Raw genomic sequence first — 20,587 nt, forward strand, 5'->3', positions numbered from 1 at the left:
GGTGTAGAACTAAAGAGACCAATCCTAAATGATGCCATGCTTGGGATGGGATTTAAGAAATTGTGACAGTTTATGACAAAGTGGAGGGAAGAAGTAACTATAAGTGAGACACATCACATTTTGGTTTAAAAAAAAAAAAAAAAAACATTAAAAATCAGCAAATTAAAAAAAAAAAAAATTTTTCAAAATAAGAACACAGATAATGATTATTATTGTTATGCTCACAAATATTTTTCACAAAACATAGAATAAGTTTAAATAAAATATGAAACATAACATGTTCTAATAGTGCTTTGTTTCTGAACATGTTAATGTAATAAAGTGTGACATGTGATTAGGAGGGTATGGTACGATGCGATACTTTGTAACAAAAAGGAAGATTGGTAAAAAATATATAAAAAAATGTGACATTTATCGACTGTCCCCAAAAAAGCAACAGCTGCAATTTTTTAGTAAGGTAAAAAACAAATTATATTTTAATTATTTATTTATTTTTATTTTAGTGCAGTTGATGGGACATTTTATCTCCAAACTTCTCACAAAACTTGTTTCAGCAAAAAGTTTGTCATCTAAGTTTAGACATCTTGCTTGACACTAAGAAGTGCAGCAGAAGAAATAACAGCTTGTTTTATTAAATAACTTTACTAAACATAAAAATTATAAAATGCAATAGTATATACTTAAATAAACTACAATACCAGCTGTTTTTTAACATCTTTCAACTTTTCTTTCCTTAAATCTCTTTCTTGTTCCAGATTACCTAAATCCTGGTCATCTCTAGACCGAACTGGAATCAAAGAAAATTGAAGTAAAAATAAACATTATATCTGAAAATATACTAAAATAAATAAATTCTGCAAAGCAATACTTAAGCACTTTTATGCTTAAAAACAACTTTAATACAGAAAAAAAAATCATTTGACTAAGCTCTTGACAAGAAAACTTCTACTTGAAATTATGTAAATACAATAAATTACACTTAAGTAGTATTTTTAATATACAGTAGGGAACCGATTATCCGGAACGATCGGGACCATCACTATTCCGGATAACTGATTTTTCCGGTTTTCTGAATCGCTACAAAAAGCCGTTTTTTTATTTCCGGTTTTCTGAATCGCTACAAAAAGCCGTCCCCAACTAAAAAAAATTTTTTTTTAGGAAATAATCTTGAAAAGAAGAAAAAACGATGAAGTAATACACTAATGATTATTTACAAAATGATGGTAAGGTGAACATCTTTCAAAAAAGAAAGAAAAATCCTAAAATCTTATAAGGAAAAAAAAAATTTGTTTAAAAAATGGGGGGAAAATTTATCGAATTTCGTTCCGGTTTTCTGGTTTTCCGGTTTTCTGATTTCCGGATAACGGGTTCTGTACTGTATCACAAGAACTTTTATATGACATAGTAATAAACACAGTAATTGGTTTTTTGATTAGAAATTCTACTTTAACATTAGTTGAAACAGTGATGAACAAACTTCTTTGAGTGGGAATCAAAGAGCAAAAGAAAAAATTTACTGTCCGCTTATACTTTATTCCCAAAAAAGCATACAGTTATTGTGATGTACTTGAAATCTGAACACCTCATTTCTTTAATAAATTCGGCATGTTTCAAATGCTCAAAAATAAGCACTTGTTTTCAAGACTTATCAGACATAAATGAAAAAAAAAAAAAAAAAGATTTGTAATAGAAAACGCAAAGTTTTCAACCAAAAAAAAAAAAAAAAAAAAATGCAGTAACTGAAAGGTAGTGATAAGGAAATATTTTCCTTAACCACAGGGAATTGGCATTCATATGAATGATATGAAAAAAAGATTCATATGAATAAGAGCCATACTTTGATTACTTTACAATACCTGTTGTGATTACTTTACAATTACAGAAGACCAACTTTGGTATAATTACAGAAACAAATTTTCATTGTGTTTCCCACACTGACATTAAAAATCTAAACAAAATCTTCATTTGAAATCACACTGAACACCAAAATGAAAATGTTATGCTTAAAATGCACTTTTAAGTCCTTCAACACTTACAAACATTAACGAAATCTCCGTAATAATTTGAAAAATTCATCCCTTATATAATTGTATACTTCAGTGTACTATGTTGCACTAGGACATCAAATACACAAGATCTTATTTTTAAAAACACTTTTCAAAATACATAAAATATCAGTAACTTTTTTAAATTGAAAACTTCAAGTTATAAGTAATTAATTCAGTAAAAAAAAAGAGCAATTCTTTTTAAACAGACTTAGTTATAAAACTGTCAATACATGAAAAAGATTTTACTTCATAATTCAGTGTATGAAACAGATTTTAAAAGAAAACTTACTTATTTTTTCAAAAACTTCAACCATTTCTTCCTCATTACTTAGATCAGGGTAACATTCATATATATACTTCATCAGAACCTAGAAAATAATCTCAAATTCTTTAAATACATAAAATTTATTTATAATTTATCACAGAAAAAATTTGAGAAAAAAATAAACTAGAAAAAAATAAGACACTAAGACTGAGCAACACAATGGTTCAGTAATTCATATTAAAGAATAGTTTATATTTAAACAAACTGAATTTAATAAAGTATTAAATTTAATAAGAAATTCTTTCGGTTTTGGACCAAAAGAATTTCTCTAAAGGAAACAATTGTGTTCCAACTGTTTTTCGGATCAACATTCAATTTATGAATGTATAACGACTTAAAGACTGATAAGGCAAATATAATATTTTTCTTCATGAAGCTACATTAAGTCATGCTGTTACATAAAAATAGAACAAAATATATGTCAACTGTGATAAGTTCTAACAGTGCGGTGCGAAATTTGAAATCAGCACAGCCCCACATTCTCAATTCTTTCTTTTTATATAATGAGTGTGTATATATATATATATATATATATATATAACGTCGTTGCCGAGTGGAAGGATTAAAACAGGTCATAGGTCGGGAAGGAGGGTACAAAATTTATTTATTAATTATTAGACAAGAGCAGTCATGAGAATGAGTAAAAGTGCACACGAAAAGTTGCGCTCCTTGGTTATATGTTAGGGAAAATCTTGCAAAGTAAAATCCGTAAAATGTCTTAATTTAGGGAAAGAGGGAAATCTTAGTAGTTGCTATTGGTTTATGAGATAGATCGAACGTTTCCCACACAAGAGCAAAGGGAAAAATGTCCTGCTCTTAATTAAATGCATACTTGAGCCAAAAATAGATTTAAGAACAGGATGTGGCTTTTAAAAGTGTGAGAAAGTATTTCGTTTAGAATAATTAATTAGGATGAAGTTTTATAGCAAAGAAACTAACATAAAAAGATTAATTGAAGCTTTTTATGTTACATCCCCCTTCGCCAAAATTGTTTAGTTAGAATCCCAAAAATTTTGAAATTATCCATTTGCAAAATCTTCCCTATGGTAGAAGTACAAATAAAATAACCAAATTTGTAATGGTAACAATACATAAAAGTAATATAAATTATAAAACATTTACATATGTTCTTATTGTAAAAATTTTAACACAATTAAAAATCTGTAGTAGCATCATCAGCAAATTTAAAATTTTCATTTTCAACAGTTTTTTTGACTTAACAGTTTTTTCAGTTTCAAAAGTCTTTTGTTTAAAAATCACAACACAGCTTTTTCACTATAAGAAGTATTCTTCATAAAAACACTATTTAAGTTAACTCGTCAATCATGATAAAAAAAATTTATAAACATTTGTTAAAAATGTGTAATTTAAAATGTAAAACACAAAAAACATATTTACAGGAAAGATTTCAATCTGAAATTAGACTTGAGTATTGTTTACCTTGTTTGAAAACAAAATAAAAAAAATGACACAGTGGTTGTTATTGTCAAGTCTAAGATTTCAGTATTGTCTTTATTTCACTTTATTTACCTTTCATTTTTTGTCACTTTAATAGCAAAATATCCACAAAAAATTTTTATTTTATTTTACTTATTTTTTTTTTTTTTATGTCCAAAATTTGCCTTCTGTAACAATTTTGCTTTTCCTCTCTTATTTTTCTTTCTACTTTTCTTTTCTTTTCTCTTTTATTTTTCTTTTCTTTCTATTTCCTCTATATTTATTTATACTTTTTCTTTATTGGTATTTTTATTGCAATTATTAACCCGTATTTCAGGAAATATGTGTACAGACAAATTGCTTTTATAATCAGAAAAGGTGATCAGTCTTCTCAGATTTTACATTACAACCCGTTTAACACAATTTATCACTAAATGAAATCCAAAACAAGCTTTCAAATTTAATATGGTATTAAGGTAAATCAGTTTTTAAAATTTGACTGACCTAGCTATTTTCCTTATTTTTAATCTGAAGTGCAAGTTTGGTTAATTTGCAAATTACCTTTTTTTTTTCTTTTCATTTCTATCTTTCTTTCGTTCTTTTTTCTTGGACATAAATATTTTTTTTTTTCAAAATTTTAGTTTGGATATTTTTTAAAGTAATTTTTGTGCAGAGATCTTAATTGGTAATTTAATTTGTCACAATTGTGTGTTAGAAAATTCAAATATTTTATTTCTATTTTAAACGTTTTTGAAGTGAATTTGGTTACTAATACTTTTCAATTTTTGTTTGATCATTTTCCTATCTTTATGTTGTTTGTCTATGGAAATGTCTGAGCTAGAACTGAGCTATGAACTATTTACCAACGTTGAACTAAAGCATTAATGTCTGGTTGTACTTCAATTTAAATTCAAACAACAAGTATTTTATTCATTTTTCCAAACTATTTGTAATAGTTTTAACATTTCTTGATCTAATTTTTGCCACACCGTAATAGCATTCATATATCTAAATTAAATTTCAATAATTACTGCAGTTGCATTATGAAGAGAAAAAAAAATTTAAATGGCATTTTCATTTAAATCCTAATCACTGTAAAACAAAAATATAATTTCTACTACTCAAAAAATCATAGAAGCTGTAACACATAAAACAATATGAAAATAATTTCTCGAAACACTTTTCAATCAAATAAATCAATTAACTGAAAATAAAAATTTAAAGAAATAAAAATTTCAACAGTAAATACTATCAATATATAAAAAGTAGTTTCACTTTGAAACATCAAATATGGGAAAAAATTAAAATCATAATCATTTAAGAAATTGATTTATGAGAAATGTAAAAAACTTTAACTCAAAGGATACCTGAAAAAGTTCGAATTAGTCCGAGATATTTTGAAAACCACAACAGAGATGGGAATGCGTTGAAATTCCGTAAACACAATTCCAAAACCAAAGACGTGAGCTGCTAGGGAAAAAATTTGTTTCTTCGTTAAGATGAATCGTAAATTAACACCAATAGTGACGAGAAATTGAAGCTTATTTTTCTTTTGAATGACGAATATTTAAGTAGAACATCGTGGGTGTGAGAACAATTATTCATCGACGATAAGATCCAGCTCAGCACTTAAGAGTGGCAAAATCAACGCTTTCTCAAAGGGATAGTTTCAATAAAACAATTTAATTAACAGGAATTCGATGCAGTTTTTCTTTTTAGTTCAAGGAAGGAATTGAAGCTCAGCTTTCTAGTATTCTCAGGAACGTAGACAAAATATGCAGCATAGACATGGAAAACGGATGATCGTTTAGTTCCACTGTGCGTAGGTATAATTTATAATAAACTAAACGTTTGATGATTGAAGAGATTATTTTTTTTTTTGATGAAGATACAGGATGAATTAATTATTGCCATAAGTTGAAGAAAAATTTGACTGCTTATTTACCAAATGTCCGTTTGAATAAATGGTTTAAAGTTATTCCATATTTTTGAAGTACCCTCTTCCGAAGTTGATTTATTTAATTTCAAATGAGATATTAAATATCTTTAATGTACCGTACGAACTGTACCCCTTCCCGACCGTTCAATCCTGGCGACTTATAACGTCGTTGCCGAGTGGAAGGATTAAAACAGGTCATAGGTCGGGAAGGAGGGTACAAAATTTATTTATTAATTATTAGACAAGAGCAGTCATGAGAATGAGTAAAAGTGCACACGAAAAGTTGCGCTCCTTGGTTATATGTTAGGGAAAATCTTGCAAAGTAAAATCCGTAAAATGTCTTAATTTAGGGAAAGAGGGAAATCTTAGTAGTTGCTATTGGTTTATGAGATAGATCGAACGTTTCCCACACAAGAGCAAAGGGAAAAATGTCCTGCTCTTAATTAAATGCATACTTGAGCCAAAAATAGATTTAAGAACAGGATGTGGCTTTTAAAAGTGTGAGAAAGTATTTCGTTTAGAATAATTAATTAGGATGAAGTTTTATAGCAAAGAAACTAACATAAAAAGATTAATTGAAGCTTTTTATGTTACATATATATATATATATATATATATATATATATATATATATATATATATATATATATATATATATATATACAGTAGAGTGCCGATTATCCGAACTGCTCGGGACCGAACATGGTTCGGATAATTGGAAAGTTGTGAGGTAAGCGAAGATAGCTCCTTTGAGATACTAATATTTTATTAAACATATTTACATTTATATACAAGTTGGTTTGATTTACAAGAAGCATCATCACAGCAGGTGATGAGAGAAATACTGACAGGCTGTCATGTGCGTGCTGGTATTTATACAATTCTAATATGATGACGTCAGAACTCTTATTTCAGTTCACTTCAAAAATAAGTAAAAACACAATTGATTAAAGACAAACAGATAACAATATGAAATAAACTTGATTTTACGATGAGCGTCGAACCTATCACCACACAGTATCCCCCCAGTGACAAAGTCACGATACCAATAATGATTGTTTAAAAACAATCATAAAATACAAAGTAGTAAATTGAAATATATGTCTTAATTAGGAAAAAAAATTAACTTGGAAATTGGAATACAATTAATAGATACAAAATATTTAGATGCTTTTATATTCTATACTCTTTAACAAAATATTTTGGGAAATGCACACGGCGACCAGATTTTGTTACAATTGGCTTTTCTTCCTTTGTTGGAGATAATTGCTTTTCGACCATTGGAATTTTATTTATTTTTAATTTCTCAGAAATTTGAAAAGCTGGTTTAATTCTATCTATTGAGACAGTTATTTTCTTACCATGAAAATCAATAATAAAGGTTTTTTCAGAACGTTCAATTACCCGGTGTGGTCCAGTGTATGCAGGGGATAGTGGAGGACGAATTTTATCTACTTTTAAAAATATATGAGAACAAGATTTTAAATTAGGATTAATATAGAACTTATTTTTACTGTGTGCTGATGCTGGTACAGGACTTAATTTTCTCATTGCGGCCATTAAATTTGTGACATAATTTTCTGTTACTGGTGGAGATAAAGAATTTGTGTTTAAAAGATCCGAAGGTAGATGTAAGGAAGTACCATAAACAAGTTGTGCACAAGTTGCATTAATATCAGCTTTTAAAGCTGTGCGAATACCTAATAAGACAATTGGTAAAATTTCGGTCCATTTATTATTTTCCTGTGCTATTATAGAACTTTTAAGTTGTCTATGAAATCGTTCTATCATTCCATTACTTTGCGCGTGATATGAAGTAGTATGGATGTGGTTACTGCCTAAGATATTAGTGAGATTTCGAAAAAGAGTTGATTCAAAATTTCGGCCTTGATCGGTAGTTATAGTAACGGGTGTGCCAAATCTAGAAATCCAACCGTGAATAAGTGCTTTTGCGGTGGTCTCGGCAGTCATATCCGTAGTAGGGATAACTTCTGGCCATCTCGTGAATCTATCTATTATTGTAAGGCAGTATTGCTTACCTTCAGAAATAGGAAGTGGGCCAATAAAATCCAGATGGATATGGGAAAATCTTGCGTCGGGTTGAGCAAATGTACTAAAAGGAGCTTTAGTGTGTTGAAAAACCTTAGCTCGCTGACATTTCTCACAAGAACGAACTTTATTTTTGATATCCACTTTCATGTTGGGCCACACAAATCGTTTAGAAATTAAATTTGTAGTTGAATATATTCCAGGGTGAGAAAAATAATGTAAATTAATCAAAAATAATTTGCCTGTATGATTTTGGAATAAAAGGTCTAGGGTACTTAGTTGAAAAATCACATATTAAATTAACATCTTCCAAAGAAAAGTAATGTTTTTCTAATTTTAAAGATGAATTATTTGAATTTAATATTTCTTTTAATTCTGAATCTTTATTTTGTTCTTGTTCTAGTTTTTTAAAGTCTAGAAATGGAGGTTTTGAAATTGCATTTATTTCTATTCGCGATAAAGTATCAGCAACTGAATTAGATTTTCCTTTTACATGTTTAATATCAGTTGAAAATTGCGAAATATAATCAAGATATCTGAATTGGCGTGGGGAACATTTTTCAGGTTTTTGTTTAAATGCATAAATTAGAGGTTTTTGGTCAGTAAAAATAGTAAAACTTCTACCTTCAAGCATGTGACGAAATTTTTTTATTGACGCGTATATTGCCAATAATTCGCGATCGTATGTTGACCAATTTTGCTGACTTTTATTTAATTTTGTTGAGAAAAATGCAATTGGTTCCCACTCATTATTTTGATATTGCATTAAAGAACTGCCGATTGCAAAATCAGACGCGTCAGTCCACAGACTTAAATTAGCACCAGGTTTAGGATATTTTAATAGAGTTGCATCGGCTATTGCTTGTTTTGCATCAGAAAAAGATTTGTTTGAAGTATCGGTCCAAATTAACGGTAAATCAGATTTTTTTGATGATTTGTTAGATTTCTTAATATTTCGTTTTCCTTCTAAAAACTTGGTTAAAGGTGATAAAATATGAGCTGCATTAGGAATAAAGCGTCGATAAAAATTAAATAATCCTAGAAATCTACGTAATTGAGTAATCGTATTTGGTTTTGGAAAATTTAGAATTGCATTAACGCGATCATTTAAAGGTTCAATACCTTTTTCGGAAATTTTAAAGCCTAAAAATTGTAAACTATTCTGACCAAATAAGCATTTAGAGGGATTTATTGTTAAACCAAAATACTGCAGTCTATCAAAAAGTGATTTTAAATATTTTATATGCTCTTCGGGAGATTCGGAAGCTATTAATATATCATCTATGAAAGCGTAAATGCCTTCCAAGCCTCTAGTTACTTCGTCAATAAAGCGTTGGAAAGTACTGGCTGCATTGCAAAGTCCGAATTGCATACGAGTACTTTCGAATAATCCGAAAGGAGTTATTATTGCAGTTTTATGTACATCTTCATGGGCTATAGGTATTTGATGGAAAGCTCGAATTAAATCAATGTGAGAAAATATTTTAGTTCCATGTAGTTCACTAGTAAAATCCATAATATTAGGAATTGGATATTTATCTTTAACAGTTTGAGCGTTTAAAGCTCGATAATCACCTACTGGACGCCAGTCCAAACTATTTTTTTTGGGAACTAAATGTAAAGGTGATGAAAAATTACTTTTGGAAGGGCGCATGTGGCCTAAATCTAACATATGTTGAAATTCCATTTTTGCTATTTTTAACCTATCGGGCGCTAGACGCCGAGGTTTAGCAAAAACTGGTGAACCAAAAGTTTCTATATGATGTACAACATTATGCTTAACAATTTGGTCTGAGCAAATAGGTTTCGTTATTTCAGGATATTCGTTTAACAATTTTTCATAATAATTTTCACCAAGAACAGTTTTAATTGAAATAATGTCAGCAGTTTTAAAAATACAATGAGAATTTAAATTAGTAGTAATATCATTTAAGCAACGTTTTCTAATATTAGGTTTAAGATTAAAATAGTATAAAAAATCTGCACCTATAATATGATTAGTTATATCACAAATATAAAATGGAAAATTAAACTTTCGTCTAAGACCGAAGTCTAAAGTTAACAATTTCTTACTGTATACTTTTATGATGGTATTGTTCGCAGCTTTAAAAGTCTGAATAGGAGAAAGAGTTTTTTCTTTTTTATTTGCTGGAATAATTGAGCAGTCACTTCCGGTATCCACTAGAAACTGAATAGGAGAAAGAGCTTTTTCTTTTTTATTTGCTGGAATAATTGAGCAGTCACTTCCGGTATCCACTAGAAATTGTTTGTTAGTTTGTCTATCTCTAACAAAAAGGCGACAATTTGTTGGAGGCAAGATGTTAGTCGCATTCACTCTTGCCTTTCTTGGTTTTTCTGGTAGATGCAGGGTTTGACACACTTTCTAGCATCAGATTTGAATTTTCGATGATAGAAGCACATTTTGGAGTTTCGATGTGGAGATGAGGATTGGCTTTGACGATTACGAAACTGTGCATAATTCCGGTTGCGAGACCTGCTGCGTGTCCGCAATGCAGCTACTTCTTTTCGTAGAGCTCTAACTTCTTCTAAAAGTTCAAAGGTGCATTGTTGGTTTGAAGAAACTTCGCTAACTTCACTTGAAGTTGACACTTCCATTACTTTATCAGCGATTTCTGCTGCTCTAGTTGAACTTAGTGAAGGGATTGCGGCCAATATCGACTGAACATGCTGCGGTAGCTGATTTAGAAATAGTTCCAAAAGTAGAGAATCTGAGATTTCGTGGGATTCAGCTCTTCTCTGCATAGTGCGCAAGAGTTCAGTAGGCTTTCTATCTCCTAGTTGCTCTCTGGAGAGTAAACGTCGAATTTCCTGGGACTTTGTTTCCCCGCAGCGTGCAATAATTTCTTCTTTCAGCTTTTTGAAAGGATCGTCTACGTCAGGAGTTATAATGATGTCCCTTACAACTGCGGCTACTTCAGGAGGTAGATGGGCGAGGCAGTAGTTAAACTTTGTTTTGCTTTCCGTAATCGGCTTCGGTGTCGCAAGCTGGAAAGTTGCTTCGACCATATGGAACCACAGGTGTGGATCAGAGATATTGAAAATGGGAATTTTTACTGCAGACGATTCCGCCATAGTTGCAGTTTCCTATTAATTCGATGATGAAAAATGAAAGTTGCTTGTATCGTCAGACATCCGGGTCACCATTGAGGTAAGCGAAGATAGCTCCTTTGAGATACTAATATTTTATTAAACATATTTACATTTATATACAAGTTGGTTTGATTTACAAGAAGCATCATCACAGCAGGTGATGAGAGAAATACTGACAGGCTGTCATGTGCGTGCTGGTATTTATACAATTCTAATATGATGACGTCAGAACTCTTATTTCAGTTCACTTCAAAAATAAGTAAAAACACAATTGATTAAAGACAAACAGATAACAATATGAAATAAACTTGATTTTACGATGAGCGTCTAATCTAAATCTAGTGTAAATGATTATTATTTATGCATTAACTTCCCTTCGCACCTTTTGTAGGCTTAGGACTGGCAGTGCTATCTAAAATAGCTCTGGCGTGTTTAAAATTTTTTTCCTTTTTCAATTTTTAAATACTTTTAATAAAATTTTTTTTTTCATTTTGAATTTTTTTTATCATATTTCAGTTTTTTATAATTTTTTCGTCAATTACTGATTTTAAAACATTTTTCATTATTTTCCATTGCAAAAGAAATCCAGCAAAGATCTCGTTTCAAAGAAGACGCGTTTTTTTTAGCAGCCATTTATCCCTTACCATTTTTTTTAGCAGCCATTTATCCCTTATTCTTTTTAAATATATCAACTGAACTGGATCAACATCATTTTGATGTTCTAGCCAATTCATTGCGAAATCTAATGGATTGCATGCTTTTATATGAGAAGGTCCACTATCTTGAACTTGATCACTTACTTCTTTCACTTTGTCTGTAGAGTTCCGATTTTCATTCAAAATTTCAGCAACAATTTCATCAGTTTCATCCAAAAGAGCTACTGGTTCAGAAACTTCAGTATCGTTTGTTTTTCTGTTAAGAATTTTATTCCAAGCACTGTAATCACTAATTATTAACCATAAGTTACAACTATACATTCCCCAATTATAGAACATCAGAACTTATCAATTCATAAACTCCTTCTGCATTCCAACCATTGTAAGACTATCAAAATGAAGCTTGCATTCTTGGAAGATAATTTTCTGTTTTAAGGGCTAAAGGGGTATGTAGGTTTAACTGTATCAGAATACATGTATGTATGGTTACTATAAGAAAACTGCTAAAAAGGTTGTAAATTAAATATGGTCTTCAGATGTAGGGGGTATTATTTAGTCTTCTCAATTTAGAAAAATTGTCGATAGGTTAAAAAGTATTCTAAACTTAAAAAAAAAAAAAAAGAATTCAGACACAGTTCGGATAATAAGGGTTCGGAGAATCGACGCTCTACTGTATATATATAAATATATATATATATATATATATATATATATATATATATATATATATATATATATATATATATATATATATATATATATATATATATATATATAACCAATAACTGTTTTCTAAGTATAAATTTAATATTTCAAAGATTATGTTTTCAAGCGTATTTTCATGCATGTGATACTTGATAAGAATAGATGGGGTGCCCACTATTCTGCATTTTTAAAAATGTTACCTAACTGCGAATCACTTTTATTCAGTTTAAAATTTTAATTATGTATTAGGAAAGCGAATCATGACTGGATTTATATGTAATACTTTTTATCAATATAATTGAGCAAATCTAGTGACATTTCAGACTTTATTGTATGTTACTGAGGAGAAAAAAAAAAACGGAATTGCTGTGTTTACGCACTTAGATTTTCCCTCTGTTTAGGTTAAAATCTACCTTAATAGTTAAGTTTTCATAGGTGTCAACTAATAACAATAGCAAATAGCTCATAACAATAACAAGTTTTTATTGTAAACAAAAATAACTATAACGAAATTAGTTAATTAAATGATTCCGAATGATCATTATGTTCCAAAATATAGTTACAATTAACCATAAGCAATAGTTATCAAAATATGGTTACAACTAACCATAAAACAATAGTTATCAAAATATGTTAAATTATGAAAAACAATAAGCACAAGAGCTTAAACGAAAGGTTAAGAGATAAGTGTGGGGGGGGGGGGGAACGGAGTTGCCGCTACTAGCGAAACTCAAAATTGCCAACACCTGATTTTCGACTGAGGGAGCTAGAAATTTTAAGAAAGACAATTGTGAAAAAAAAAAATTCTTTTTTTTTTTGCAAAAATAACATTTTTTAATATTTTAAGGCTGCGTTTTTTTTAAAATTCTTTTTGACAAAAGTGTGGTAATTTTTACAAAGAGGATTAAAACAAAAAAGTTTACATTCAAAATCTATTTTGTGAGATGAAACTTTCCATAACAGAAATTGATTAAAAAATTATCTACAACAGCAAAAGGAACCTTAAGCTTGCAAACTCACAATCAAAATGCTAGAAACCCAAAAAAGCCTATTTCACTGATCCTATAATAAATAAATAAATGTATAAAAAATAAACCTGCAAAAAAACATAGAAACACCCAGTTAGGTTGGTTTAATATTATATTCAAACATCTGCTTCAGCAGCAAAAGGAACCTTAAGCTTGCAAACTCACAATCAAAATGCTAGAAACCCAAAAAAGCCTATTTCACTGATCCTATAATAAATAAATAAATGTATAAAAAATAAACCTGCAAAAAAACATAGAAACACCCAGTTAGGTTGGTTTAATATTATATTCAAACATCTGCTTCAGAACTCACAGCAGATCATAATTTTATTTAATCTAAATATAATTAAAATTCACTTTTTTTTAGATTCATATTTTTTCTCTTTTTCACAGCAAAGTATCAGTTCTTTTTATCAGTCTTTTCTGCATATATTCAAAATTACTTACTTTTATTCAAAAAAGCAACTTAAGTATTGTTATTCTTAAAGAATCCATAAATTAATTTTGTTATCAAGCTAGTAAGTCAATAACCCACAAAAACTTGTATTATATATTTTATTTTTTTATAATATATTATATAATGTTTTTCATACTATTTATTATATTAATATGTAAACTAAAAAAAAGGAAGAATTCAGAAATATTTTCTATCTTTATAATTTGAAAATTCTGAAATTTTTTTTATAAGTAAATTAATAACACATAAAACTGAGGGGGAAAAAAAGGTGTATAAGGGAAGATATTTTTATAATTGATTATTTAAAAGATTTACTATTTGCATATTGATTAAAAATACTGGTGATAATGTAAAATCAGTATTTAGAAATAGCAAATGAGTCAAATTGGTTGATTAAATACCAAATGTGTAAAATGCTTTTAAATATTCAACGCAAGTTCTTTGTAGAAATAAAATATTTGTTGTATGCATTGAACAGCATAACACTTCTGTTTATATAATAATTCCCTTTTATTGAGACACCAGAATACAACTTTGTATGTGTGCAGAACAGGGTTCCCACTCTTTTCTCAAAGCAAAAATTAAGCACTTTTAAGGACTTTTATCAAAAAAATTAAGGACCTTAAAAATGGCACAATGATTATTTATCATCAAATAAAACAACATAGATTAATAATAATAGATTAAAAAAATGGAATAGCTTTTCTTCAACTCAGTCATCCTTTAAAAAATTTAAAAAAAAAAAAAAATACTTAAATAAATGTTTAATACTAATAATCTGCATTTAATTAAAATTTAATTACCTCACGTAACCTTTTAAGAATATAAAGAAAAAAAACTCAAAGAATGCAGATTAAACATTAAGATTTTCTATTTTAAAAATAGAAAAAAACTGGGTAAACAGATAGAAATATATAAATTAAGATGGTAAATTCATTAAATTAATAAAAATATTATTTTGAGTGCTCTAATACCAAACCAAGACAAAAAGAAACTAACAAATATAAGCTTATTGAAGTTAAGACAATTATTTTAAACTAAGTAAAACCTAATTATAATAAGCTAAAGATTTATTAAAATCACAAAATTAATATAAAAAATTTAATGATTAAAACCGGAATATATTTAGTACTAGGGGAAAAGAAATAAATAAACTACAAGGAAAACTCATTAATTAAAATTAAGAACTGAGAAACAGAAATGATAATTAAAATAAGTGCTAACATAAATATTGAAACACAGGACAAGGCAGGATGTTGATCAATTGAAATAAAAATGAAAAAATTGCATATCTAGAAATTGAAATGAAATAATTCATTAAGTACAAAATTTATTTAAGGGAAAAAACAAAACGTAGTGGAATCAGAATCATTTATAAAAATCTTTATAAAATAGTCTGCTTTCAGTTATAAAAAATGCTTAACACTGTGTGTGATAAGCAATACTGCACCTCTGAGGAATTAGAATTTTTTCAATTAAAAAGTATTGTGTCTTGTATAGATATTAAAGGAACTAAATAATAGACAATAAAAAATTTTTGTTCATAATAATTTAAGTATTGTCTGAAATTATAAAAGAATAATTTGTCAAATAAATCGAAGGTAATGAAAATTGTATGCAAATATATATATATATATAATATATATATAATATATATATATATAATATATATATAATATATATATAATATATATATATAATATATATATAATATATATATATATATATATATATATATATATATTTTTAACAATCACGATATTTTTAACATTAATACTATTTTATAAAATAGGAAATAATGAATAGTGATTTGGCCGAATAGTCAAATATCCGGCCAAATAAATTGGCCGCCCACCCAGTGATCAAACATTTAAAAAAAAAAACATCAAGAAGTATTATAGTTTATGTAAAAATAGGCCTGGGCGTTGTAAGAAATTTTATATCGTGATCGATCGTCAGTTAGGCATCGTGATTTAACATATGTTTGAAATTTATCAGAAATCTTTAAATCAATCAAAAATAAATAAAAGAAAGAAATCTAAAACAAAAGAAGATTTTAATTCCCAAAAAAAATTGCTTCTATAACATCAATAGTATTGCTTAATTTTTTGAATTAAAATAAAGATGAATTGATTTAAGACTGTCTTAAAGTAAAAACAAACACAAGCTTTATTTAAATTTTTCTTTAAAACTAAAAATGACTTCGATTTTTTAAAAATAATAATAAAACTGTTACAAAATATTTTACATACATTAAAAATTAAAAAAAAAAAAAAAAAAAAGAAATGTCCACTTAAATAAAAAAAAATTTTAAATTATTTGTTGAAAAAAAAATGTTCTTTTGAAACATCGTTAGGCTTTTGTTACTTACTTATTCATAATAATAAAGTTGTATTGACTAATGGTCAAATGGTTTTAATGTAAAAATAAATGTAAGTTTATTTATTTATTTATTACTATTTTCCTTTGTGAAAATAAAATAGACTAAAGACTTAAATGTTTAAAAATAATACTTAACTAACAAATTATAAAATGAACACGTATTTAAGGAATTTTTAAAAAAATTTAAAAAATATTCTATATTTAAGAGCATTATTGTTAAATTATTGAAAAGCGTTAAAACCTTGCTTAACTTTTCATTTAATTTAAAGAAATTTAATAATTTTAACTAACAGCCAAATTAAAAAAAAAAAAAGAATGCAAACTTTGTTTCAATTTCCTAAAAAATGAAAGCAAATTAATTAAATGTAGGTTTTGTTTTAATTTTTTTAAAACTAAAAGCTACTGAAGATTTATTGGTTTAAAAACTAATCAAATCATTATATTTATGTGAATAAAATAAATTTTAAAAAAAACTAACTTTTTATGACTAAGTATAAATTAGTTAAATACAAAATATATAAAATTTTCAATTGCATCACTTTTAAAAAAAAAATCAATAAAGAATCTTTTTTTAAATTCATGATTTCTTTTCATTAACATATTAAATTCAGAACGAAAATTTAAGATAACAGCGATTGGGGGAACAGTAGGTCTGCTGAAAATAATTTACAATGTTAAATCCAGACAGAAAAAAAAAAGTGACAAAATAATGTGCAATGATCGCTAAGTAGCAAAAGTCTCTTGAAATAATTTACTTGAAACGTTATATCCCGTCGAAATAAAACGCACAGCCATCACAAAATAAGTCTCACTGAAAATAATATTCAAGAAATGTAAAATCCCAAGGTAAAAAATGGCGCATAAAGAAACTATGCATTGCGTTCTATATTTCAACGATGTTCCTCGCTCTTCGTTATTCAACATCATGAACATCATCTTCGTAGCTAAAAATGTAATCACAAATGTTCTTCGCAGCTAGACGAAATCAGAATAGTCTTTTTCAGCACAGCGTTAGCATAGGCAAGAATCCTCGCACGTTAAACCGCGAGCGTTGTCTTAAATCATATTCCTAATGCATCGCCTAAAATGAAAGTAATTATATCGGCCTGCCGATATGTGTGTTAAGTCGATAATCCGCGATAGATCGATTTAAAAATGTCTAAGAGTAGTGCTCGTTAAAATTGCCGCATCATAACAAAAACAAAAGTTCTTGCTTTGTTTTTTTTAAAAAAATAGGAGAGCCAAACAAAAAATAATAATTGTTCTCAATTTTTATAACAAAAATTTAACGTTAAAAATTTAGAAAATCGCCGGATTTTTAGAAAAAAATGACGAAAAAGAAGGCTTTTTAAAATAAGCTATCAAAAAAGCAAGAGAGAAACAGAAAATTTTCATAAATTCTTAAAACAAAACTTGCAATGCAGAAAATCAATTTTCGATTTTACCGGTTATCTAATTAGTATAACTCAAAAAGAAAAAGTAGAGATAAAATATATAATAGAAACGCTGTTGAAATGCAGCGATATATATATATATATATATATATATATATATATATATATATAAAAACAAAACAGCGAAAGTGAAAAAAGAAAACAAAAATTTCACTCTTTTTAAAACAAAAAGTGTCGATGATAAAACGACGAAAATGACTTTCCTGATTAAAATTATACCTCGCTGAATATTCATAATATCCCTAATATTAAGAAATGGAGTCATTTATAAAATTAAATTTCAGAAGAAAATATAATAAAATGAAAAAATCCACTTTGCCTTGTGACGATCACTAGATGCTGTTAGTCATTCCTTATATTTTTCATCAAGTGTCCATAAATTATTAAAAACACACTTTCCTGGGCATTTCTAACAATGTCACATTTGAATGAAGTATCAAAGCTTCCACAAGTGCTATCAGAAGAATTGAATTTCTCTAATCCTATGGATGTAGAAGGTCAATGCTGATAAAGTACTTTAGTACTGTCTAAAAATAAGTCAAGAACTCTTCCCACCTGCAGTATCACGCTTCCCTCTCCCCACACTAAATTTTTTTTCTTTCAGAATGATCCAGAAAGAAAGAATACTTTAATGAAAAAAAAAATAATAATAAACAATAAGGGTGTGTTTTCTTCCACTTGCTTGTAACCCCTACCCTCACACGCATTCAAAATGTTCTACCCTTGATGCAGGGTCTCATTCCAGGCGAAAGACGTACTTTTTAATTGTGGATATTTTTCTAAGATAAAAAAATTTTTCAAACCAACTAGTGATACTAGAAATTAAGGACTCTTAAAAACCTTGAATCAAAATTAAGTACTTTTAAGGGCCCTTAATTTTCAAAATAAAAACTAAGCAACTTTTAAGGACTTTTAAGGACCGTGGGAACCCTGCAGAAGGATGTAGCAGTAAAAAAAATATAAGTGCAGGTGATTCCACATAATTTTTTGAGACAAAGGACAAATAAGGTCAGTTTGAAAGTTTGACCTAGACCGAGAAGATCATAAAAGGTAACGGGAGATAGTCATAAAATTATGGGAGTCTTCGCTTAAAAAACAGGACACTTGGCAGGTATGAAAAGGTGACAAAGGGATGATATTTTTAGAACTGATTTGATTTTTTAAAAGATTTACTATTTGCATATTAATTAAAAATTCTGGTGATCATATAAAACCAGTATTTAGTACTGTAATTTGGCTGAGATACACCACAGGGCATTTATGATTTAAAACATTAGATTTTGGTATGTGCGACGTATCTAATGAAGCTGCCTATTCAGTGCTTTTTTTGTTTTGTTTTTTTAACTACTTGAGCATGAAAAATTCGATTATGTTGATCTGATTCTTCAAAATTTCCTTATTCCTCTTCATCTTTTTATCTTTTGCAGCGATCTATTTTTATAATTTATGAACAAAAATAATATAAAGAATTAACAATGCAGGTGAAAAACAGTTTTCAAAAATGCAACAATAGCGCAACAGCCACTCTCCCTTTCAAACAAAATAGCCATTGACGAATTTGCCTCCCGCAATCACCCTACGAATAGTCTCTTACAAGGGTTGACAGAAGTATGAATTCTTCCTTTCCCTTTTTTTTACTGCAGGTGTTTAAAAAAAAGGTGAAAGAAAAGTACACAAGTCATTCTCTAAAATGAATGAGAGGGGTGAAATGCTTAAATGATCGCCCACTTTCAGTTGAAGGTTATCTTCATTATTTTTACTCATATTTTTATCGTAATATTCCCAAGACTCAAAAATATCAGATTTCGAAATTCGTTTGAGTAAAATGATGCAACATGATGAGCACTTGGATAAAACTGGAATGTGTGAACTGGTTCATTTATTACATATTCAGTGTTTATTTTAAAAATTTTTTAGCAGTTTAATCTTTTGATTTATATATAACGGGGATATTATAAATTAATTATAAAAGAAATAATGCACTCAAGATCACTTTATGCTTCCATTTTGTGCAAAATGAGATTCGTTGTTTATTTTTTATATCTATTTTTAAAAATTATTTCAAAGGTTTTTAGCAGTATCATTTGATTGGTAAAAATTTTAGAACTTTAAATTAGTAAAAAGAAACAGGATGTGTTCGCGATTGTTTTGTGTAGAACAATTTTGTGCAAAACAAGATTTAATTTATTTAATTTAATTATTATTAATATTTCTTTTGAATTATTGTAAGGACTTGTAGCTGTTGAATCATTCGATTTAATGATATTTAGGGATTTAAAATCAAATTACGATAAAGTGACGAGATGTGATCGCAATTGTTCTACATGGTACAATATTGCACCTAGTAAGATCCTTTTAATCAATTTATTGCATGTTGATAACTTATTATATTTTGGTTTTTAATCAATTTGTTTAAATAAAACTAGAATATTTTAAATTAGTACTTATTAACATAATGCGTTTGCAATTGTGTTGCATTTGAATTAGGCACAATTCTACATCGTACAATTTTGCATACATATGAAAAAAGTTACGATAATTATCAAATTACAAAATTTCTGATTCTCTGATGTAAGATCACATACATTAATTTATGATATATTTAATAGTTTAATAATTTTAAAAAGTTTAGCCATTTGTTTTTCAAATAATTTGATATTTGAAACAGAAGGGTTAATTCCGTGATCATTCAAACAGAAAAATTTTGTGTGGCGTATCCGATGGTGGAGTTTTTCTGGTGAAAAACTTTACCCATTTTAGTCACATTATACGAGTGCAATGTATATACCAGTGCGACGTATCTCTGCGAAATTACGGTAGTAGCAAATTTGTGTCAAATCTGTTGATTTGTTATCAAATGTGTAAAATACTGGTAAATATTCAAACAAAGTTTTTTTTGTTCAAATAAAATATTTGTTGCATGCATTGAACAGCATAAAACTTCTAATTATACTATATTTCACTTTCACTAATTCTCTAGACCCCTCTTGTTGAGA

General features: G+C 28.1%; 1 protein-coding gene across 1 annotated transcript in view; it reads right to left on the minus strand.

Annotated features, from left to right (window-relative positions):
* The window catches only part of LOC107439544 (kinetochore protein NDC80 homolog), a 53,182-nt gene that overhangs the window by 21,038 nt on the left and 11,557 nt on the right, over positions 1-20,587 (minus strand). Inside the window, exons 6-7 of the mRNA XM_087165783.1 lie at positions 2,338-2,416; positions 699-787 (exon numbers count right to left, since the gene is read on the minus strand). Of these exons, the coding sequence (XP_087021909.1) occupies positions 699-787; positions 2,338-2,416 (168 nt within the window). The remainder of the gene's footprint in view (positions 1-698; positions 788-2,337; positions 2,417-20,587) is intronic.

Source organism: Parasteatoda tepidariorum, chromosome 6 (assembly GCF_982258835.1).
Source record: "Parasteatoda tepidariorum strain Cologne lab strain chromosome 6, Ptep-v5.0, whole genome shotgun sequence".
Lineage (NCBI taxonomy): Eukaryota > Metazoa > Arthropoda > Arachnida > Araneae > Theridiidae > Parasteatoda > Parasteatoda tepidariorum.